The sequence below is a fragment of the Eublepharis macularius genome, chromosome 1 (genome assembly GCF_028583425.1).
Source record: "Eublepharis macularius isolate TG4126 chromosome 1, MPM_Emac_v1.0, whole genome shotgun sequence".
Taxonomy (NCBI): Eukaryota; Metazoa; Chordata; class Lepidosauria; order Squamata; family Eublepharidae; genus Eublepharis; species Eublepharis macularius.
In genome coordinates this window covers 115,688,905-115,712,673 of record NC_072790.1, presented here as the reverse complement: position 1 = coordinate 115,712,673, position 23,769 = coordinate 115,688,905, and the positions used below count along the sequence as shown (strand labels likewise).

At 41.2% G+C, this 23,769-nt stretch overlaps 1 protein-coding gene, 1 long non-coding RNA gene and 3 other non-coding genes across 5 annotated transcripts; all 5 read right to left on the bottom strand.

Annotated features, from left to right (window-relative positions):
• Nucleotides 1-241: 241 nt before the first annotated feature.
• RPS12 (ribosomal protein S12) lies at nt 242-4,030 on the bottom strand. Its single transcript, XM_054986253.1, has 6 exons — nt 3,968-4,030; nt 3,833-3,876; nt 2,251-2,367; nt 1,386-1,488; nt 1,014-1,115; nt 242-333 (listed from the first exon to the last, which is right to left on the bottom strand). Exons 2-6 carry the CDS (start codon nt 3,844-3,846, stop codon nt 271-273), a joined length of 399 nt encoding a protein of 132 aa, XP_054842228.1. The 5' UTR covers nt 3,847-3,876; nt 3,968-4,030; the 3' UTR covers nt 242-270.
• Nucleotides 497-631, bottom strand: LOC129346043 (small nucleolar RNA SNORA33). The gene has a single exon (XR_008598686.1). It is a non-coding gene; the product is annotated as a small nucleolar RNA SNORA33 (small nucleolar RNA).
• LOC129346057 (small nucleolar RNA SNORD100) lies at nt 1,184-1,272 on the bottom strand. Its single transcript, XR_008598690.1, has one exon. It is a non-coding gene; the product is annotated as a small nucleolar RNA SNORD100 (small nucleolar RNA).
• LOC129345973 (small nucleolar RNA SNORD101) lies at nt 1,824-1,902 on the bottom strand. Its single transcript, XR_008598666.1, has one exon. It is a non-coding gene; the product is annotated as a small nucleolar RNA SNORD101 (small nucleolar RNA).
• A 13,755-nt stretch (nt 4,031-17,785) lies between the features above and the next one.
• LOC129340733 (uncharacterized) lies at nt 17,786-22,607 on the bottom strand. Its single transcript, XR_008598048.1, has 3 exons — nt 22,457-22,607; nt 18,215-18,326; nt 17,786-17,903 (listed from the first exon to the last, which is right to left on the bottom strand). It is a non-coding gene; the product is annotated as an uncharacterized LOC129340733 (long non-coding RNA).
• Between the last annotated feature and the right edge of the window lie 1,162 nt (nt 22,608-23,769).

Here is a 23,769-nt window from a genome sequence, read left to right as displayed (position 1 = left end):
CCTCAGAAATTTTACCTCTTTTGAGACTGAGTTACCTCTACATTAAATATTTTGCAATTAAAGAATTTCAAAACACCACAAGTGCCATTTAAGTCGGTTAAAACAAATGGAAAAGAAAAGGGGAGCATCATAGCATGGTACTCAGAGAACTTCCAATGCCAAATACCTTGAAAGGAAACCAACTTGTCCTCTGAAACACGCAGAGAAACTATTCCAAAAAAATATCTCAGCAAAAAGCAAACAAAGTCAGGCTCATAATATTTTATTTGTTCATTTCTTGCACTTGAAGTACTCTTCGATGACATCTTTGGCCTGAGATTCTTTGCCATAGTCCTAGAACAAAACAATACGTAAGTATTAATTATTTCTTGGATACTTTGGTGTCTTAGGAAACTGCCTGGTCAAACTAAACATACAATAAAAATGACTAAAACTGGAGCTGAAAAAGCAGAGTATGGTAAATAAAAACAAAATGTACTTAAAATCCAAAATGCTATAATGTAGCCATTTACTGGGACCTTAATGACTACAAAGTCTTCAAGGCTCGTACCCTGGCTGTACTATTGCCAGCATTATTTTTAATTTCTGCAGAACACTTAAAAAGTTAAGCAGATTTAAGATTAACTGGCAATTAATTCAGTACAAAACATAATTATACTAGATGGTAAAAGTTAAAGCTAATTACAGGTCCTATTACAAAAGATAGGCACTTTCTAGTTATCAGAAGTTTGGTGACCTAAACACCAACTTACATTAGAAAATCTTTAAAATTAAACATCCATCCAAACATACTATGTATGAAATAACTAATCTATATTTCAACTACCTCCTAACACACCCACCTTTCCCAACCCATTTCTCATTCATTCACTGCACTCAGCAGCTATTTGCATCCCACTATGAAGCTGTATCAGCCTTATACATATACACCCATTTCTAGTCCATATCAAAAACATGACATGACTCCACACCGATGAACACTTATAAGTAGGAGAAAACTTAAGCCATCTTACTTTTACAACCACACAACTGCAGCCCACAACTTTGCGGGGTTTTCCTTCTCTGTCGATCTTGCAGAGACCTACCCACTCACCCAGTTTCTTGTTGTCATCAACCTGCCAACGACATTTGAATTTTATTAGAAATGAATTTGCTGTAACACAAAGAACAGAACCTGAAGAACGCTGTACATTCAGATATATTGGGTAACATTTATGGTTGCTTTCCTCACAGATCTCAGTAGAGGGAGCCAAGTTATCATCATTGTACAGCATAGACAGTAACAGAAACCAACAGACACTGACTCTGATTTTTAAAAATGAAGCTAAGTACAGCTGAAAGAATGTACTTGTTTTGCCTTAAATTATGAAGTAATTCTTACTCACCTTTATCAGATTGATTTGGTGTTCAGCACAAAGTGCTTCAACAAGCTTGACATACATGGGCTCATCACAGTTCGATGCAAGAACACAAAGGTGGGCTTGGCGTCTAAGAACAATATTAAAGAATATTAAAGTTCACTCATGAAAAAGACACCACCATACATATTCCTTACTTCTCCATAGCTATATCCAAGTACAATAATCACTACAACTACTGCCTTTTAGAACCCAAATACGTTACACAATTATCACATTAGTGAATTTTAAATAACTGCTGTAATTTTAAAAGGAAGCTTAACCTTCTCGAGATTTTCTGACAGCAATTTCTTGGGGCTTTTTTTAAAAAAACATGAAGAACACAGAGAAACTTCAGCACAACTATTCAGACCCAATCTTATATGCCAATATGTAAACTGGCAAAAGGAAAACCTACAGCTATAGGTTTGTCAGACTATTGTTTTCACTCACAGTAAGAGTGAAGGGGTATCCGACATTTTTTTAAAACAGTCATCATTCAAACCATGTTATAAGGCAATGTTCTAGAAAGGATTTCCTGTAAAAGCACACTTGCCTGGACAGTTAATTTTGCTTAGCATCGAAAACCAAAAACCTAAGATTAGTAAACTTGTTTAGGCAGCTTGTGCCTATCGTTCTCTAAAGGAAGTGTTGGGAAAATGTGTCATTAAAATTAATGTAGGAACAACCACTTCAAATATTACATTACCTGATATAAGCAAGCAACAGAAGCACACAAGCCAAAGGCCTACTCCCAATCTTAACCCACCACCCCCAGTGAACTTGCCTGAAAAAAGCCCATGTACTAACTGGAGGCACCTGTGTTGAAACCTTATTTGCAACCAGCACTTACTTGTCTAAGGCTTTGGCAGCTTCACGAATTCCACGGGCTAAACCATCATGGATAAGTGCGGTCTTAAGCACTTCTTGAAGGGCAGTGTTAACATCCATTACACCTCCAGCAGCAATGCTAGGTAATGAAAAGAAAAACAGCATTGCCGAATCATACAAAGATCTTACCCACCACTTTGCTTTTAACAATGGTCAGTTCTACACCCTCTGAAAGCTCACAGGAAGGCACCTCACAGCCCACATCTGGCAACAAAGGTAGAATACCTGCATAAGTAGACCTTCCATTCAATTATAATGGCTGAAAATGACACTATGGTTTAGAAGTTGGGAGGAGGCAATTTGACTAGGCATCAGCATAAGAAGATAGTTTAAAAAATGGAGAGATGTATTAAAGTCTTGCCAAACCAGGATAATGTTGTGATTCCACCGTTAATTTACATGGACCCCCCCCCCAGTATTGCTCCAATGTCTGAATGAACTCCTTACTTTGTTTGCCATACTCTGTCACCTTGAGTGTTCTGGGATATCTATTGGTATTTTGGGGTTTTTTTTCAAACATGGGAATAGAGAAATTCTCTCAGTATTCACGGAAAATTTTTAACGATTGTTCTTACTTCTGTCTTTGTCCTCAAACCCAGAGGAAAAACTGATGATCATGGAACTCACATGGACAAAAATCCACACAGCTTGTGGGGGCAGGGGGACAAATGAAAAATGCTACAGTGTGTGTGGGGGGAAATAACCCCCATCTAATTCTTGCACCAACACTGATGGATCTGCTTCTCCACTCCTTCCCACTGCAACCTAGGCGTTAGGCTTTTCATGTATACTAGTTCCATAATTTGTAGCATAAACTTTACAGATATCTTGGAGTCTGGCTGGAAGAAAGAAGGAAAGACCAGTATTTATGAGCTTTGGTTGACTCTAAACCAAATGACTGCACTGTGGTGGCTCCCCTCTACCATCATCTCTGCTTGCAAAAACGGTAGCAATCCACCTCAAATGCTACAGTAAGAATCATGAAACCCACGTGGACAAACCAACATGCAACCTTTGGCATGTTGTGTACAGAAAAACCAGACAAGGTCAAATTGAAAAGTTGGAAGAATTTAAACAATCAAAAACCAAATTACATGTCCACAACAGAAATCGTTGTATTAATACTGTTTTTCTTGTTTTTTTCCCCTTATGCTACACATATTTACAATATACACAGAAATCTCACAGGATTATGACCTGTTGTAGCATTTCATGGCATTTTGCCCTCCTGTTTATAGAACTCTAACTGAAAATAATCCTTCACTCACCTGGTGAAGTGGGCCGTGAACTCATAACGCGAACAGCAAACAAATAACTTATTAAACTTGTAGAGGCCTTCAGCACCTCAAATGAGGCTTTCATCGCCAGCTGTTTACTAAGGGAAATTACAGCCAAAAGTTCGAAATCGGGCCCGGAAAGGCCACATGCGGCAAGTACGGGCCTGCACAACGACGAAAGCACAAAGCAGCAGGCGGGGCGAAAACGGGGACCGCTCGCGCTCTAGCCCAGCACAACGCTGGCGCCACAGCCTCGCGAACACTTACCCTTCCTCGGCCATGGTTGGTGGTAACGCTCCCGCCCGGGGTTGCTGAAACGAGACCAAAACCCATTACTGCGAGGCGAGGAAAGGGGCGCGCGGCAGAACCAAACCCACAAACGAACTTTCGGCGCGGACTCACCTCACAGCCTCCACGAGTCGACGCTGGAAAAGGAAGGGCGGGGCGTCGCCACCCGCTTATTTAAAGCGGCAAGGACCCCCGCGCACGCGCATACTTGAACGCTCTCCTTCGTATAGGCGGCCGACTTTATTGCCTGCCGTTTGCTAGCCGCTGCTGTAGAGATGTAGATGGTGCGCGAACGCTTTGCACATTTTGGAAAGTTTTGTTTATTAGCAAAGGCGAGGGGAGTAAACGAGTGTGCAGGGCTGGTCGATATACAAACGGAGCCTAGCAGGGATAGGTGTCTGCCGCGTTCCCGGGTGGATCCCACGCTACCCGTGCCCAAGCGGAACCGGATAATGCCTCGGGCGGGCTTATTCGCTGTGAAAGCAAAATAAAAAGCCAGGCCCACCGCAACTGGTTAGGGAACTTTGGTCGCAGTTGCCGCTTTTCCCTTAGCGTACAGAGCATATAGCGGCAGTCAGGCAGCGGAGAGGCTCCCGCGCAGCACCGCGCATTGCCCGACGAGGTTGGTTTGAGGCGCATGGAGCGCCAGTGATGGCGCCTTTCTTGCTTGCGGTCCCCGGACTTGCTCCCTTTTTTTATTCGTGGCAGACCTGGCGCGTCTCGAACAGCTGCCTGAACAGGTGCTGCTTCCCGCCTCTCCGCTTGGAGAAGCGTCGATGGCGAAAAAGCATTGGCGGTTGAATTCCTGTCCCCTGTTCAAGGCAGACGAAATTAACTCTAGGCCCATATTTTAGTTTTTGTAGACTTAGCCATTGGTCTCAGCTCAACGACAGTAGCATGCTGTCGGGAACACGGGGGACTTTGAGTTGCCAACTCCGACTCGGGAAATTCCTGGAGATTTTTGGGGGTAGACCCCAAATTTCAGCGGGGGGGGGGGGGTTGGAGGTTGCTGTAAGTTGTGTCTCAATAAATATATTAACCATGGCAGTTTTTTACTCATATTTTATCCCTTTCTGTATATTTTCCAGACCTCTTTAACAATATTACAGTTCAAGTGCATATGAAAATAGATACCAATTTGCTTCTGACATCTCCAACACATACTTGATGAACTTTTGGATAGGGTCGTCATATGTCTGCTACAACTTGACAGCCATTTACACACACGCACAGGGGATATAATCCTACCTATAAACAGTTTTCTCTGTTGGCTTCAAGTTACTCCAAGCGGTAGGCAATAAAACAAAGTCCGCAGAAAAACTAGTTTAATCATTTATTGCCTCCTGCTTTGAAGACCCCAGCTCTCTTTGAATCTGCTCTGGCTCGGAAATGCATGCTTTAACAGTTCTTGTGAAAGGGTAGCAGTGTTAGTTTGTTGTAGCAAAATAAAACACAACTCCAGTGGCACCTTGAAGACTAACAGCATTTATTTCAATATCAGTTTTTATGAGTCAAAGCTTGTTCTTTAGATATGTGAAGAAGAAATTATTTTGAGAACTCCTTCTCTTCATCCTCTTTAAGATGATTTCCTTTTCATATATCTGAGGAAGTGAGCTCTGACACACAAAAGCTCATATTGAAATAAATGACGTTAGTCTTTAAGGTGTTACGGGACTTTGTTTTATTTGACAGAATTTGATAGAATGTCCTGAAGCCTTTTCCCTTCTCTAAAACCTTTAAATCGTTTTTGTAATATCCAGTCTTAAGAAGAATAATCATTAACTCAAAAGGTGACCCAGTTATGAGGTAGGTTGAGGTATGCGAGGTAGGTTGACCTGAGATAAAGTCACCTACAAAGGTTTGTAACAGAATCTGAACCTTCTCAGCCCACATCCAACCCTTTAATAACTACCAGGGCATTTTTTCAGGGGGAACGTGGAGGAACAGAGTTCCGGCACCTCTTGAAAATACTCGGCAATAGTGCTTGAAAATAATATGATTTCAAAGAATCCCATGTGTTTCGTCATTTCCCTCTTGAGAGTTCCGCCACCTCTTTTCCCAGAAAAAAACCCCTGATAACTACAGTAGCTTACTGTTGGAGAAATTATTTAAATTCTTCAGTGTACCAATATGAGGTTCCCCTCTTTTTTACTCTGAATAATTAACCACAACTTCAAAACTGATGATCTCAGAAGTTTATTTTCCAATAAACATGCATGCAGCAGACAGCAAAGTATGTATCACAGTTTGGTAACATCCGCTTTTATACTTCTCAGAAGGGGATACAGGTAAATAATTTTGCTTACAGAAAAAGATATTAATTGAATATATAAACAGTCAAGTGAAAGTCATGAAGTTCAAACATGATGGATTGACAGATTAAGTGCATATCTGCTTTGGGTCAAATACCATAAGTTAACTATTAAGGCTCCAGCGATATATAGCCATGACTGGGAAAAGATATATCCAAGGCTGAAAGAGGTGGGCAGGAAAGAAAAACATCCAACCCTTTATTTACTCAAGGCTTGTTATGCTTGCCATGTTTAACTTGATCTTCATCTTGTACCAACCAAGAACAGAAAGAACAGAGTAGAATGAAATGATAAGCATAGTGTATGTGTGAGTATATGTTAATCATAGACACTTTAGTTAATCCAGAGCATAACAAGGGCAGGTGATATTAAAGAAAGAGTAGAGTAACCCAAAATTCCCTAACACAGGTTAGTTCTGTATAAGCATATATAGGTTCCAGCTGCTGCTCTTAATTTGGATTGCAGCTGTGGTAGCTTAAACTCAAGCAGCCATTTTCTCCAGAGGAAGCAATCTCTGTAGTCTGAGGATATGGGATGTCGGCAAGCCTAATTTTTATCAATCTTAGGTTGGAATTGTATATTTTGTCTTCTTTGCATTTTGCTATATTTCTAATAATAAAAAAGGAAACCATGAGAGTTGATATAGAAGCCTGAAATCTTTTCTCCATCGGCGCATTACTAATTCTTATAGAGGTTCCAGGATTATATGGCATTAAAATATGTGATGATGTGTGTGCCTCAGCACAGAAGAAGGACATACACATGCTTCAGAGACCAAACTAAAATGTTTGTGAAATTCTATCAACTGCTTGTTCAGATCTGTCATCTCATGTACTTGAATAGAACAATGAGACACTGGTCAGAATGTTAGATACAAAAAAACAAAATGGGTTAGGACTTGTCCTTTGTGCTTGCACAGGCACCATCTAGTAGGTTTGTTCCTGTGACATTTATGCAATCACATTCTATATGCAAATTTAATGAATTTATCAGCTGAAGGGAAAAAATAAATTTTCCCAACAGCAAGATATTGTTGTTTATATCCTGGTAATTTGCATTGTTCCCAGAAGTGCACCCCTAAGCCATGATGGCAGGATATTTTGCAATATGTGAGTAAGAACTGTATATTTGCTGCCCTCAATGGGTCTTCTGAGTAAACAGGTTTCTCAGTTATACTGGACATATGAAGTAACTCGAATAGAATTTACCTCACTATTTATAAAGTGCTCATAAGGTTTGCTTCCAGGCCCAATTCAAAATAACTAGTTATTAGCTTGTAAACCCCTCCATAGCATGGGACCCTCAAATGTAATCAGACTGCATCTTTCGTTATACCACTTACATTCTTTAGTGGAATGCCACTTAAATGATTTAGACATTTTTCTTACTGTTTTAGAATCTTCTACAGTAACAGCCACGTCATTGGCTTTCTCTATGGCAGGGGCAGTTCTTTGGAATAGTTTACCAGACTGGGCATGGAAGGCACCATCTCTGGCTATAGTCAAGGAAGGCATGCGATCCGGTTTTATTTCAGAAGGCATTTGGGGAGGGTAAACTCTCAGATTTTACTAAGTATATTTAAATCTCTGTGTTTTAATCTTTCTCTGTTTTTAATCTGTGCATTATATTTGCGCATTAATGGATTTCTATGTTTTGTGTTCCTTCTGCCCTCCATGCATCTGATGAAGAGAACGTGATTCTCGAAAGCTTATGCTACAATAAAATTGGTTAGTCTTAAAGGTGCTACTGGACTCTTTTTTATTTTGCTACTACAGACTAACACAGCTAACTCCTCTGGATCTATTACAGGGACACTGTTTGCCACCCTGAGTCCAAGAATCAAAGTGAGATATAAATATTTTAAATAAAAATTTTTGGAAAAAATCACAAAATAATTGCTGAAATATTGCTATAATGGTATTAAACTACAAAGAGGCATGTTTTGGTCCACACTTTAAACAGAACATCCTAACAATTTGTGAGGAAAGACACACACTGGAATAAACTGCCTTAGAATGTTGTTGGCCTTGGAATCTTTCCAAAATATGGGCGAGTATTTGCTTGAGGTGCCTTGTATGGAGAATGTATGGAATCAGGACAAGTACTGTAGACTAGTCCACTGGTGTCCTGTAAAAACTTGATTTCAGCAATTTTGATAAATGGTTATACTGGTTTTCAATTCTCCACTATGGTAGTTATTTCAAATCTTTTTACTAAAGGAACTCTACAACATTATTTCCTCTCTGTCCAGAACCAATGTAATTCAGATTTTTTACATTTATGGACGCTTGAGTCCCAGACTTGTCCTGTATGTAGGACATGAAGCTGTTCTGTTGACTATAGAATAGGGAACTTTTTATCCAATTACTGTTATCTTGGAAGCAGACATTACTATTCCTGTGTAAGTTGCATCTATTGAAAAGAGAACTGAATAAGAGGCTATAGACTTACAGTCTATAGTGCAATGCATATATACTGTATAGTATTTTAAAATATCTTCTTTCCTTCAGAAACAGGATATTTGAGGAGGCAGTTAAGCATGTTCGAATAGTTGTGACTTGCTGGTTCCACCCAGATTACTACAATAACAATACAAACAACAACAACATTCGATTTATATACTGCCCTTCAGGACAACTTAGCACCCATTCAGAGTGGTTTACAAAGTGTGTTATTATTGTCCTCACAACAATCACCCTGTGAGGTGGGTGGGGCTGAGAGAGTTCTGGAAGAGCTGTGACTGACTCAGGGTCACCCAGCTGGCTTCATGCAGAGGAGTGGGGAATCAAACCCGGTTCTCCAGATTAGAGTCCTACTGTTCTTAACCACTACACCAAAGTTCAACAGGAATGACAGGGTCAAATTGTCTATTTCTGAGTAGAAGATCATACAGCAGCTGTGTGTGATGCACTGAACAGAACTTAAAAGTCTTGGATACAGAAGCTCCATCATTATATCCCTTTTGAGCCATAATGACAGTTATTATTTGACCATCTAATTTGTACTGCTAGTTCTGCCAGTTTCCTACCACATTATGAATTGACTAGAGAAAGTGGATCAGAAAATCTTATCAAACCACCCAGAAAGAGATTTACAGAGCAATCCTATGCATGCTTACTCAGAAGTAAGTCCTATGTCATTAATTGAGGCTCAATCTCACTGCTTATAGTGGATCTGTTTGGTTACTAAGAAAGTGGCAGAACTGGTAGATTATGTATATTCAGGGGTCATTTCATAGAAAAAGAGCTGGAGGAACTCATTAGCATATGCCATGCACTTTGCCATCACTAGAAGTGTATCATTTGCATAACTGATTTGCATATGCCACACCCCCTGACATCTCCTATCCTGGCTGTTTTGGACCCAATCTTGGCCATTCAGGGCCAAAATTGGGCCCAAAATGGCAAAAAAGGGCTGAAAATGGCTGAAAAGGGGCCCAAATGGTCAGGATCGGGCCGCTGCTGAGCAGGAGAGTGATCTAATGTATGTTTTTAATCTAATGTATGTATTTCTAATTAAACTTTATACCAATTTTAATTCATATTTTCCTTAACAGTTTAAATAACCTCCATGTATTTTTTCCTTCACCCCTGTTCATCTCTTGTAGTTAAAGTGAAAGAGGAAAGACACTACTAAATCATTTGAATCAGTATTGCTTTATGTTACCTAAACGATGCATGCATTTTGTTTTGATGAAAATTTCTATGTAATTCAATGCTTATTTATGTATTTATTAGCTTCATTTATGCCCTTCCTATCTCCCCATTGAGGAACCCAAAGCAGCTTACAACATTTTTTCTCCATTTTTGCCTCACAACAACCCTGTGAAGTTGGTTAGGCAGAGAGACTTGCTCAGCAAAGCTTCCATGGCAGAGTGAGGATTTGAACCTGAGTCTCCCAGATTGTAATCTGACACTCTAACCACTACACTGCACTGGTTGACTTGCTTATTTGTTGCAATGCACACAGTTTTGAAGATGTTTTGGATGAGTTCTGAAAGAATGAAAGAACTCTACGTTACTACAATCTACTCAGTTTTCTTGTGAGGAGTCATAATTTGCTTTCTACTTGTAATAAGTTAGTGGGTAAAAAGGTTAGAACATCATCCACACAAAGGAATGCTAAGTGTTTGTAAGAATACAAGATGTGCTCTGCTGAATCAGAGAAGCGGGCCACCTAGTCCAGCATTCTGTTTTGCATAGTTGCCCACCAGTTCCACTCCCCCAGTATACCTTCTAAATCAGTATTCAGACATTTACTGCTTCTGAACATGGAGGTTCCCTGTAGTCATCAGGACTATTCTAATCCTCTTTTAAAACCATCTGTGCTAGTAGCCATCACTGCGTTCAGTTACAGTGAATTCCACAATTCAATTATTCATTGAGTAAAGGAGTACTTCCTTCTCAGGGCCAAGCTACACATGACGAATGACACTTGAATGGCAAGTGTATTTCTCCCTGTTCACATGCCCTCCACTCAATCCACTTGCCGTTCAAGTGTAATTCGTCATGTGTAGCTTGGCCCTCAGTCTACTGCTATTCAACTTCATTGTGTGTCCCTGCGTATTAATAATATCACGAAAGAGAAAAAGTTTCCTCTATCTACTTTCTCTACCCTTTATGTAATTTTATAAAGCTTAGCAATGGCTTCCCCTAGTCCTCTTTCCTCTAAATGGAAAACCTGCAGACTATTTAACCTTTCCTTGTAGGAGAGGTGCTCAAAGTCCTTAAATCATCTTGGTTGCCCTCTTATGCACATCTTCCAGCTCTGCAATACCTTTTTTTGAGGTATGGTGATCAGAACTCTATATAGTATCCCAATACTGGCTGTTTTATTTTCAGTCTGCTTCCTAATAATCCCCATAAAGGAATTTACCTTTTTAAAAAAAACTGCTTCTGTACACTTACTAGATATTTTTCATAGAACTATCCACTATAACTCCAAGACCTCTTTTCCTCTCAGTCTCAGCCGGTTCAGACCTCATTAGTGTATATTTAAAGTTCAGAATTTGTTGTTGGTAGTGTTCTAATGTACATCACCTTCACGCTTATGCTGAACTTCATTTGCTATTCTGTTTCCCAGCCCCCTGTTTAGATAGAACCTTCTGGAGGTCTTCACAGTCTGCTTTGATTTTTATCATCATTTGCTGTCCTCTGCATATTTAGCCAGTGTACTGCTTGTTCCAATTTCAGATCATTTGTGAACAAATAAAGTAGCCCCAGCCCTAATATAGATTCCTGGATGATCTTGCTGCTGTGATACTTTTACTTAGTTTTTTTTAAAATCAATAAAAGAATGAAAGAAGTTTATAAAATTATTAATAGCATGCAGAGAATAATTAGAAGTTTTCTTCCTCTGTTAGGATACTAGAATTTGATTGGCAGTGGGTTAAGAAGAGACAAGATGAAACATTGTTTCTGGATGCTTCTAAGCGGTCCACAATGTATCTTAGGGTAGTCTTTTCTGAATACAATTTAAGGCCTCAATGACTACAGCTTGGTTATTCTTCTCAAGATAAGGGCACGGTTTGTAAACCAGCCTAAGCTTGGATGGAAAGCATGCTCCTGCCCACACCTGCCGTTCGCACATCCAATGTAGTGGTGGATGCTTGAAAGCACCAAACTGCAAACTTATAATTGCAAAGTTATAAGGAATTCAATACAAACTGAACACCTAACCGTGGATTGGAAGTATTCCCAAAAATCAGCAGTGCTTCCATCTTGTCAACATTAAACTTTAATGGGTTTCTACTCACCCAATTTTTCAGTGTTTATTATTTCACCCAAATGGAACTTAAATATAAAGAAGCAATAAAAGCCGTGATTTGAGTACCAGAGGGAAATGATGGGGTGGGGGGAACCTGCTCATCACTTTCACATCTTACTCCAAGTTGCCTAAAAGTTGCCTTATATTGAATCAGATCATTGGTTCTTCTTGCTCAGTACTGTGTACTGAGACTGTTTTATAATTCTCCATTTTATAATTCTCCTCATAACAAGGGTTGTTCATATACGTGTACGCCTTTTCAAGGTGGAGAATGTGTGAGCTGCACGTGCTGCTCTTCAATGGACTCTTGGTATATTTCATAGGATAGCTGCTGTGGGTGGGCCGGAGAAGGCTGCAGCATTTCAAGGATGACCTGATCCAGCAAGGCAATGCTTAGGGTACTATGGAAATCCTACCTCTGTTTACTTGGAAGTAAGCCTCACTGTGTCTCAGCGTCTAACTAAGGAGCAGTGAGACCCATGTTCAAAACCACCCTCTGTAAATGCACAGAAATGCGCAGACGAGTATTCATGCCATAATTCGATGCGATCACTACTGATAACTGGGGTGACATCTTTAGGATGTACTAAAAAGAATGACAGGATTGCCCATTGAAAAAAATGGGAGATGCTTGAATGCTTGACTGCCCATTGGAAATAATGGGAACCAGGAATGCCCATTTACTTGCATGGGCTCTATTGAAACACATTACAGCAAAAAAAAGTTGAAAAGAAAATTTGGAGTGTATTTTGAAGGAAGGTCCCTAGACCCAGATAGACTGGGCAGGGCTCTGGGGGCAGCAGAGACTCCTGCTCCCAAAAATCACCTGTAAGGGATGTGGAGGAGGCCGAAGAGCTCTTGCTGCCGGGGGAAGAGGAACTCTTTAAACTGTTTGAGGAGGAGGAGGGCGAAGGATCCATGGAGGAATGGTTGAGGTTCGATGAAACATCCATCCTGTCCCCATCCTAAACTCCTGGTGCTGTCCCTGCCTGCAGTCCACCCCCATTCTGTCTTCCGTTGCCAGCTCCATAGCGCAGCCAGTAACCCTTCATCCTCCTTCCCCTGGAACAGTTAGTGGTTCAAACTTTCTGTATGGAGGCAATTTTGGGCCCTTCCGAATAGCCCCCGTGTGGTGCAGTGCCGTGTCTGTGATGGCCTGGTGCACAGGAGCAATGACTCTAAGCACCTGTCATCAACAGTCCTGAGTAGGCACCTGAAGACGTGCCACCTGAGCCTGTGGTCTCTGTCCTCGGCCAGCGAAACATCCGGCGAGAGGAGACAGAGGGCTACCAGCGCCTCTGAGCTGGGATCAGTGGGAGGGTCACTGGAATCTACCTCAAGCAAGAAGCCTTGCCCCAAGGGTGCTGCTGGTGAGAGCAAAACGGTCAGGCAGGCCACCCTTGGGGAGGTTGTTTCATCGGGGTCGGGGATAGTGCCATTGAAAAGGGTGAGGTCAAGGGTTCAGGAGGCATTTGTGTTGTGGCAGAGACGATTGCCCTGCAAGGATTCCTCCTATCCGTCGTGGAGGCTGTGGGCTTCCAAAGGCTGCTTCAGCACTTTGCCCTATGGTTCTCCATGTTGTCACAGTGCACCGTTAGGCGTCGAGTCCTGCCTGCTCTCTACCAGTCTGTGCGAGACATCACCACGCACTGGTGGCAACCAGAGGACCTCCACCACCCCAGGCCAAGAACTGGCACCTGGAAAAAGGTGCCATGCTTGATAACGGGCTACAGGGTAGTTCTTCTCAAGGCCCGGGAAATGGACGATGTCCATACTGGGAAGAACATCGCCCCCACCATAAAGGCGGCACTGAGGGAATGGACAGCCAGGGGGGAAGGGTTTGTCCGTTGCTTCATAGTGATGGATGCAGGAAGCAACATGTTGGCAACCCTGAAAGAGGCATCCCTCCCGGGCCTGGTGTGCATGGTGCACAAGCTGCACTTGGTGATGAGGGACGTGCTCGGGCTAGGGAGCAAGCCAAGGGACAGCTGGGACAAGGAAACGTTGTGGACATTCTGTAACCTGCATCCAGGTTATAGAAGTCTTCTCTTGAGTAATGTGCGCTGCCTACAGGGTTTGCCGGCATGCAAAAAGTCCAGTCCTGTTTCGCTCCAAAGGCTTCTTCATAGATGCATACCTGGATGCTACATTCTTGTGGAAATTCTGGCTTTATATTGGACTATTAGGGCTTCCAAGCACCTTGTTTTGTTTACATGTACTGCTTGTAGAAATTTTGTGACTTGTATACCACCGTTGATGTCTAAAGGAAATTTGTGATTTCATACCATCACTGATATTTGTTATATGACAATTTTTATGATGGAACAATTCATATGATGGACTTATTCACACTGAGCACTTATAGCACCTTAAATATATGAATTTGGGATAATTGTTGAATGCATTTTCTTAAGGGCTCTTTGTATTTTCTGCTTGTTTGGTGCCCTTGGGACAGCTCTTTTGTTACCTTTTGTCCTGTGGTGTATCGGCAAGCACAGTGGCAGAGGGAGGGTGTGAGGACAAGGAGTGATGACATTGTGCCAATGGTACAATGTCATTGCTGGCAAGTATCCAGAAATGACATCACACCATGTGCCACTATGGGATTTGCTAAAATTCTGCAGTAAACCATACAGTTGGGGTCAAATCATACAGTTGGGGCAACGTGACATTACTTCCAAGTATATGTTAGAAGTGACATCATGCCTTTTTTGACTATTCTCCCCCCTGCCCCCCCCCCGCTCTATCAAGTGTTGGGGGGCAGAGAAGAGGGAGACCTGGTTTCCCCAGCAGACACCCTCTTCATTGGGCTTCCCTAGCCAGTCACTTGGGTATCGTGGTCAGAGAATGGGTCTTTCAGGTGCCAATGAGCTCTGTATTGATTTATTGATTTATCTTAGGAATAAGATTTGGTAGAAGCAGCTTCTCCCTCTCCGGGGAGAATTTAATCAAGCATCTACATGGGCCCTTTTTACTCATTCTGGCAGGGAAGGGGGACTGCAGGAAGCAAGGTGCAGGGACTCTGGAAAACTCATTAGATTGGCCCAGATTTGGATCAAGAAATCTACAGGTGATCAGTTCAGGGATCAGTTCAGCTAAAGCTACATGAGGGACCCCTGATATTTTTCTGGTCTCTGCTCCACTAGCCCAGTGAGATATGTTTCATTGACCAAAGGATTAGCAAGCAATTTATTCTTTGGAGAACTTGGTATTAACTTCTTGCTTTTCTGTTAAATGAACTCTTTTAACATGAGTTTCTACACCATGCTGGAGGCTTGATTGCATGTCCAGATCTCACTCCCCTTGCAAAAGGAGGCACCACCAAAGGAATTACAGGAGAAGGAGGTGACCTGGAGCCTCAGACTAGGCCACAATCTGAGCTGAACTACATCTCAATCAGAAATATAAGTGCTCTGACTCCTAAGAGCACGGCTTCCAATATTTTTGGCAAGGCAGAAGAATGTCAGCCTGCTTTTCTGGCAACTCACTGTCAGGTTTTAATTGTCTGGGTGGCAGGAGAGGCTGGAGCAGAATGTGACTCTGCACCCACAGTCAGGTGCATGCCACTTGCCACCAAACTGGATGATTCTGAACGGCACATTTGCGCTGAGAGTTGTGCAGTCTTACTGAATCTGTAATAACTTTCTGATTGAATGTAAATGTGGCTCCTAGGACCACATGCTAGGGTAGGGGAAACATAGTGGTTGGACCCACTGAAAGCCAGGCAAGGCAGGCTGAAATGGGGCAGTGGTTTTAGTCCTTGCACTGTGCAATAGGTAGGCAGCATTCACCTGAAATAAACATTTCACTTGAACTAATTGACTGATAACCAGGGATCCAGAAACAGGAGGAAGGAATAGACAGTAGCTACACTTCCCCCTCCCCCCAAAGCAATAAGCAGCCTGTCTTGCATACAGACTTGTCGGGGGCAGGGGAAAGGCAAAGGCTGAAATTTGCACCCTGACTATAGAACTCCCCCCTGCCCTCCAAGCCAGACAAAGTCTCTGCAGTCCAGATGGTGCTGCATAAAATAAGGGCTTCTATGGAGGCTTCTATATTACTATTCTTCATTCTTGATAGATGTTCTTGTATTCTAATTTTTAAATGGCTTGTTATCTTGACAGTTTTCTCCAATCTTTTGTGCAAAGAACCCCTGCTTATATTAATGACACCATGAGGGTAGAAAACTTGGAAGTCCTCAAAACTTGCACTAGATGTTAAATTTTATATACCTCTACCCCCACCCCCTACAAAGAGCCAGAATAGTGATAGTAACAGCTTTGTATGCCTGGAAGAATTAGTCCCCCCCCCCCGACCTCCTTGATATTGTTTTAGAAAAGAACTATTTCAGTGTTTGTGAACAGTATTGCTACCAGATGAAGGGGGTGGTGGTAAGTTGTTCTGCTGTCCCCTCCATAACTAACGTATGTCACATTTCAAATAGAGCCACGTATTCAATGGGGGAATTAACCCTTATTATAAAGAGATTTGTTTCTTTAAACGGTACCTAGATGACGTTTTCTTGATTATGAATAATTCAGACCATGCTGGGGCACTAGTTGAATGGCTAAACACTGTTGACACCAATATCCATTTCACATGGGAAGGCATCATACAATGCAACAGTTTTTTGGACATCACTGTCTTTAAACATAGAGACTGTAAATTAGCTATACATCCCTTTAAGAAACTGACAGATAGATGCTCCTTCCTACACTTCTCATCCTTCCACCCAGGACATCTGAGAAGGAATATACCGACAGGCAATACCTTAGGATAGAAAGAAACTCATCTAGAAACATGGATTTTGTGAGCAGAAGCAAAACTCTAGATAGCTCTTTCATGGCACGGGGTTACCCTATAAGGATCATTCAAGAAGCTTAATAGAAAAGCAGCTCATATACCCCAGAGCTTGTTGCTTACCCCTAAAAAGAGGGAACTGGACAGCAGAATTAGATGGCAGTCGACTACACCCCATTGTCGTCAGGCATCAGTAGAACTACACGCAAATACTGGCATATTGTGAGGGACATAGCTGGCTCACCCACTATTGGATATAGGAGAACAAGGAATCTGAGGGATATCCTTGTACATTCTAGTTTCCAGGATTCTCCAAACACAGTGCAACAGCCAAAAGGACATTTCCCTTGTGGAAATTGTAATATATGCAGTCTTTTCATAAGGTTTCACTTATCACGAACCCCAAGACAAACAAACCCTTATATAATTCTGCTTTCTCTACGTGTAAGACGCCCAATGTGGTTTATGTGATACAGTGTAGTTGCCCTTTGTTATATGTAGGAAGCACTTCCTGTCCATTAAATCTTAGAATTCAAGAACATACCAAGAACTAAGAATAAGAACATAGAAGCCCCCCTAGTTTCTCATTTTATACAGTGCCATCAGGACTGCAGAGACTTTTAAGATCTCGCTACTATGCATTATAAAAGGTTCTCTTAATTATGATATACAACAAAAATTATTACAGAGTCTGAATGGATTTTAAGATTAAATTCTCTTGCCCCATATGAACTAAATAATGAAACTGAGTATTTGTGTTTTTTATGAAATTGTGTCTGTTTCTTTAAAATGTCAGGAATTAGCAAATTCATGGCTGCCTAAATGAGAATTGCAAATGTTGCCTCATAGGGCTTTGCCGGTCAGCTTTAAACCAACTTGATGTTGCAACAGAATGTGCCTCAAGGCTGTAAGTAAATAACTGTGGGTTCAGTATGAATAAGGACAGTATCTTTAGGAGATGGAAACTTTTGAATTTATTGATATTCATATTTTTATTACAGTGAATGCTTTGTTGAATATGAGCCTTTGAAAGGGCTTATTGCAAAATGGGATGTGTGATATGCTGGCAAAACCCATTAGGCTCTTCAGTTTCAACTCCATTCTCAACATGATTTTCTAGACTGCTGTTATCACCTTGGAGAATCTGCCCACTTTGGAAAGTACTACACCACCTGAAAAGGAAAAAAGAGACTGAGATATAATCTTTGGAACTTTTATTACATCTACTTTACAATTTACTTCTTATGGTTCTCCTTATGTAGGATTCTCTTCACCGGTTGGTTGTAATTTATGAGATTTTCTATTAAGAATTGAAGTATTTTTGTGTGTTATCTATTGTATGGTATTGGATGTATTGTTTATTGATTGATAGGAAAATGATTTAGTGGATGTTGGATTAGATTTGCATATACTATACCTAAATATTTTTGTCTAGCACTTAGCAGAAAACATATTTATGAACATGTAAGCAATTTTGATTTACCTCCAACTAGTGTTTTGTGTTAGTTGAGATCTCTGGGTGGACAGTTTCATGGTGAAGCACTCGGCAGCCTCTCCCCTTCTCACATCCATATACGGTCAAACTGTTATTTGCTCTGGTGGGGGAAAATGAGAAGCAGTGGGGTTTATTTCTAAACAACACTGGCATGCACAGACCAACAAAGCAAAACACTGTCCTGCATTGTGCTTTCATAGGATTGCAAGGATATTCCATTGGCAGAAAGCATCATGTAAGTGGTGAGGCATATTCCCATGCACGCTACGAGAGCCTGCTGCTCTTAGTTACCCCCCACCCCCAATCAATGGCATTTTGCCTCCAGCGTGAGCATCCTGTCTGAGCGCTGGATCCTGCCCTTGAAAGGAAAACTGCGCAAGAGGTTGCCAAGGGCACTCTGACAACTGCAATCCATTACAATTCCAGAGAGGTGGCTTGAGTTAGCTTTTTGCAGCGAGCCTCTTGTGGCATTTTAAAAACTAACATGTTTATTGTGGCCTAAAGTTCCTTGGGCCAAGGATGCTGCAAGACGTTGCCTTGGTGGATGGATTTGCACACCCTTGGGACAGTGAGAAGACAGGTTTTCCAATAAAGCCCAAAGGTCAGGTAATGCCAGGGAGAGCTAAAGATGCATCACAGCACTGCTAAATGCAGCATGCTAATAAGCAGTTCAAGATAACTCTTTTGCTTCAAGGAATAGACACGGTTATCTTTAATGTGGATGCAACATCCAATCAATGAATACAGGAGTCTATCAGCATGTATTTGGGAAGGTGTTGGAAGAACTGAGTTAAACAGTGGTGGAAGTTCTGAGGCTGATGGATAAATTAGAATCTAAAAAGTCACTGGGTCCAAACAGCATATGCCCAAATGCACTTAGAGGTCATAAAGGCAAAATTCCTAAACTTGTAACAGAATTATGCATCCGGCTGCTAAAAATCAGCCTCCTTGATAATTAGAAGGTTGTGAATGTAATGTTATTAAAAGCTAAGGTGGGGGGGGGGCGGAATCTCGAGAAGATGCAGGAAATTATAGACCGGTTTAATTAGTCTGTTCCAGGTAAAGTGTTCGAAACTGTAATTAATGAAAGATTAAGCACATAAAGGAAGCATTACTGAGACATCATTTTACAAACTTCCAGCATTCCCCCCAGTTCCCTGAACTGTAAACACAGGTATAAGGACAATCTAGGAAACATTCTTCGACTTCAAAAAAGCTTTTGACAAAATCCCTCAGAAAATTTAGCAGTCATGCAAAAAGAGGACAGGTCCCCAGGGAGTGTGGAAGAATATAGGTTCACAGGTTCAATTCCTGTGAAAGCTACAAGACTCCTGCTTCTGTTACTTGCACAGAAATGTTGTCAGCCACAAAGGCTGCACAGGACTCCACTCTGGTTTAGATACAATAATCTATGAGCTGTATTTAGGGTGCCAATGCCAATACAATCCTCTTTCTTGCACAGATAAGGAAATCTTCTCAGGCATGAAGCCACCAGAATATCTCAACATTATAAATCTAATAAACAAGGGTCTGGTATGAAGCCTCCACAAGAATCCCACTTGCTTAATACAGAATAAACCTCTTGAAAGTTAAAGCCAGACAAAGCCTCCTGTTCTTGTAAAGGCAATAAAATCTTATCCACACATGCCACGAGATGATGTATGGACACTTCTATTTCTTCTCTAAAATACAGAAAAAACCATAAGCTTGCTCAACCTTAGTTAGCTAATTCTCAGTGTTTAAAGTAACTTTCCTGTATATCTTTTTTTAACAGAAGTGGCTTAACAATTTAAAAATATTCTGGAGTCATTCATTCCAACAAAGACAGGAAGTCCCTCTCTGTTGAATACTGAGTGAAGACCAGCTTACCCTACCGGAATGGAGTTCCTCCCAATGCGAATCACTCCGCCCCAGGTTGAAATGCTGACAGCAAGTCACAGGCACAGAGGAGTCCTTCAGAGATTTTGCACAGGCTATGGGAGGAACAGACTGTAGCCCCAAAGAGATTCCCAGCCTTGTTATTATTCACTAATGTATGTGAGGCTTTTCACCGCCACAGCATTTCTTGCTGCTCTGTCATTTAGGGAAAAAGTGGTCAGGCACAGAAACCATCTTACTGGCTTTCTATCTAAGCAAAGAGCAGCAGGCTTCAAGCAGCCAGTGGACAGACACCTGCTTATTTTTACAGGGAACAACAGGTCGCTCAGCTATTAACTGTTGTTCTCCCAGAGTCACCCTGATGGACTTCACCCTTGCTTCAGTCATGACTTGAAAACTTCTGGAGCTGGAACTCAGGTGGGAAAGTCTCCTTCCTCCAGATGTGCTGGCTGGGACAGTGCAGCAACAATACATGGTTCTGTGCGTTTCTGAGTTACTTCTAGAATGTTAGTCATTTATTAAGTAAATGATTTAATTATAAAAAGTTATTAGAATCATAGAATTGGAAGGGGCCATACAGACCATCTAGTCCAACCCCCTGCCCAGTGCAGGATCATCCTAAAGCAACTCTGACAAATATTCATCCAGCCTCTTCTTGAAAACTGCCAGTGAGGGGGAGCTCACCACCTCCCTAGGCAGCTGATTCCACCTTTGAACTACTCTGACCGTGAAAAGGTTTTTCCTAATATCCAGCCAGTACCTTTCTGCATGTAATTTAAGCCCCTTGCTTCGGGTCCTACCCTCTGCTTATTAATGATGATTCTTATTTATTTAACCATTCATTAATTTTAGCTAAATTAATTATTATTTAAAACATTTATTATTCTCTTTTTTATTGAAAACATTTCTAACTCTGTTAAAAAGGTTATTGGGTACCTTTCTCCCTTTCTGTTAAGAGCACCTGTCTTGTGTGTGTGGCTGATATATGACTGTTGAGGCTGCCTGCCGCCTATGGCACAGCACTGCTCCCCATCACAAAAAGCAAGGCAGCGGGAATAAAATTCTGAAGGAGAAGAAACTTTTCCCCACCTCCAGAAGTTTCCAAACTGTGGCTGTGAGCAAGAGCAACATCTGTCCGTGTGACCCTCTCACAGAGACTACGAAAAATTCAGGCCACAATAGACTCCTGCTTCCCTTCAACACATTAAAGCCTTCTTTGGCCTTAAATCAGAAGGAGACTCATTTGTTAATTTACCCATAAGGAACTCTTCTTCTGCATGAAGTGCACAGAAAACCTTGGCTTGTTCTTTATTTAATAAACGTGGAACCAGCATGAAGCCACAGTTGCATTAATAAGGAATATATCTTTTCATGGTTAAAGCTAGTACAAGTATCCAGTGTCATTTACATGCATTAACATTTTCTCCATGCGCAACACAAGAGGACCCATGGTAGCCAGAAACAAGTCTCATAACATGGTTTGCCTTGTAGGCTCCAATAGACTCTTTTCCCCCTTCTAGACAATGAAACCACTTCGGGCCTTAAGCCAGAAGGACACTCCTTTCCATGATGGAAAACGTTGTTAGGCTGTGAAAGCCTCTCCAAGATTTCTGCTCCTGCTCGATGTATTAAAATGTTTTCAGCCATGCAGACTGCACATGATTCCTTTCTGGTTTTACATGCAATTATATAAGATCTCTCTTTAGGGTGCCACAACAGACTTCATTGTTTTACAGGTAAGGAAATCTTCTCCAGCATGAAGCCACCAGAAGACCTCAACTTCTTTATCTAATACACATGGGTCCAACAGGAAGCCACTGCTACAACCCCACTTCATTAATATGGAGTAAGTCTCTTTAAGGTTAAAGCCAGTCCAAGCCTCCTGGTTCCTTTAAATGCAAGAAATTCTTCACGCATGCCATGGGATGTTGCTGTTCCCAGATCTTCTCTATAATTATCCAGAAAAAAAACACTCAGCTTGTTCAGTCTTAGTGAGTTAGCTAGTTCAGTCTTTGGTTAAGGTACCCCTGTTGTACATGGTTCACATTTTTTTATGCTAAGGGGCCAGGGCATGAGCTATTGAGGAAGGGATTTTTTTTTACTCTTGACAGCTCATACCCTGGAAATCGAGTTGGTCTTTCAGGTACTTCTGGACCTGAAGTTCCCACTGCTACTTCAATCATGGTGCATGAAATTACACTTTGAGTACTCAGAAACATTACATAAATACTATTCTCATTCTCTCTATTAAGTACCCATCAACATATTTCTCAGCCATGAAGTCTTTCCTGCAAAATAAATATAAATATGTACTGACATATTCACACTGGACAACAATAGACACAAGCTTACCTTTTTGCAGACGTTCCTTGAAGCAGAAACTATGCCGCCTACAAACTCCCCTCACAGCTGCCCCTGAACCTCACAGATACAGCAGGATGACAATCTCTAAGACAGAAACATTGAAAAATATTAATGCATTAAATTACATACATAAGCTAAAAAGAGCAATTAAAACATCAGGCATAGAGGAGGGCTCACAAAAAGAATATTAAACAAAGAAGTCTCTTTGGAGAAGTAGGGGAGATAGAAACTTACTTAAGGTTAAAAAGGGGTATATTTTACTGTATTTTATTGGATTAGTATAGTATATTTACAGGGGTGTATAATTATGAGTAATAAGGTTATAGGGAGTATATGTGAAATATAGATAATATAGTTAATTGGTATGTAAGGAATAGTATGTTACATATATATATAAGCCACAAACCTCTTGTTTCAGTTAGTTGATTTGAAATATTGTCAGCCATGAAGGCTGCACAGGATTCTTTTCTGGAAGAAGCAACAATATAGGCTCTCTTCCATCTATGAAATAAATATTCCTCAGGCCTGAAGCCAAAAAGAGGAGTATCTTATCAGGCTGTGAAAGCCACAGAAATCTTGTTTCTGTTAGTTGCTTTGAAATTATCAGCCATGAAGGCTGCACAGGATTCTTTTCTGGAAGAAGCAACAATATAGGCTCTCTCCTTAGGGTGCCAAAATGGACTACATTCTTTTACAGAAAAGGAAATCTTGTCCAGCATGAAGCCACCAGAAGACCAACTTTTTAGTGAAATTAATTACGTAGTCAGCCTTGAAGTCTCCAATGAAGTCTTACTTCTCTTCTATGAATTCAATATTCCTCAGGCATGAAGCCAAAAAGAGGAGAATCTTATCAGGCTGTGAAAGCCACAGACCTCTTAGTAGCTATTAGTAGCTTTGAAATATTGTCAGCCATGAAGGCTGCACAGGATTCTTTTCTGGAAGAAGCAACAATATAGGCTCTCTCCTTAGGGTGCCAAAATGGACGACATTCTTTTACAGAAAAGGAAATCTTGTCCAGCATGAAACCACCAGAAGACCTCAACATTTTAAAGTAATAAATTAAGTACTCAACCTTGAAGGCTCCAATCAAGTCTTACTTCCCCCTAATATGAAATAAATATTCCTCAGGCGTGAAGCCAAAAAGAGGAGAATCTTACCAGGCTGTGAAAGCCACAGAACAGTTGTTTCTGTTAGTTGCTTTGAAATATTGTCAGCCATGAAGGCTGCACAGGATACTTTTCTAGAATAACCAACAATATAGAAACTCTTTTTAGGGTGCCACAATAGACTTTTCTTCTAGA

What these genes read in the sequence shown, in the direction of transcription:
- RPS12 (XM_054986253.1), bottom strand. An exon ending in GCTGCCAAAGCCTTAGACAA is followed by an intron (nt 1,489 to 2,250) that starts GTAAGTGCTGGT and finishes TATTGTTCTTAG; the next exon opens with ACGCCAAGCCCACCTTTGTG. An exon ending in ACCAAATCAATCTGATAAAG is followed by an intron (nt 1,116 to 1,385) that starts GTGAGTAAGAAT and finishes TGTCGTTGGCAG; the next exon opens with GTTGATGACAACAAGAAACT.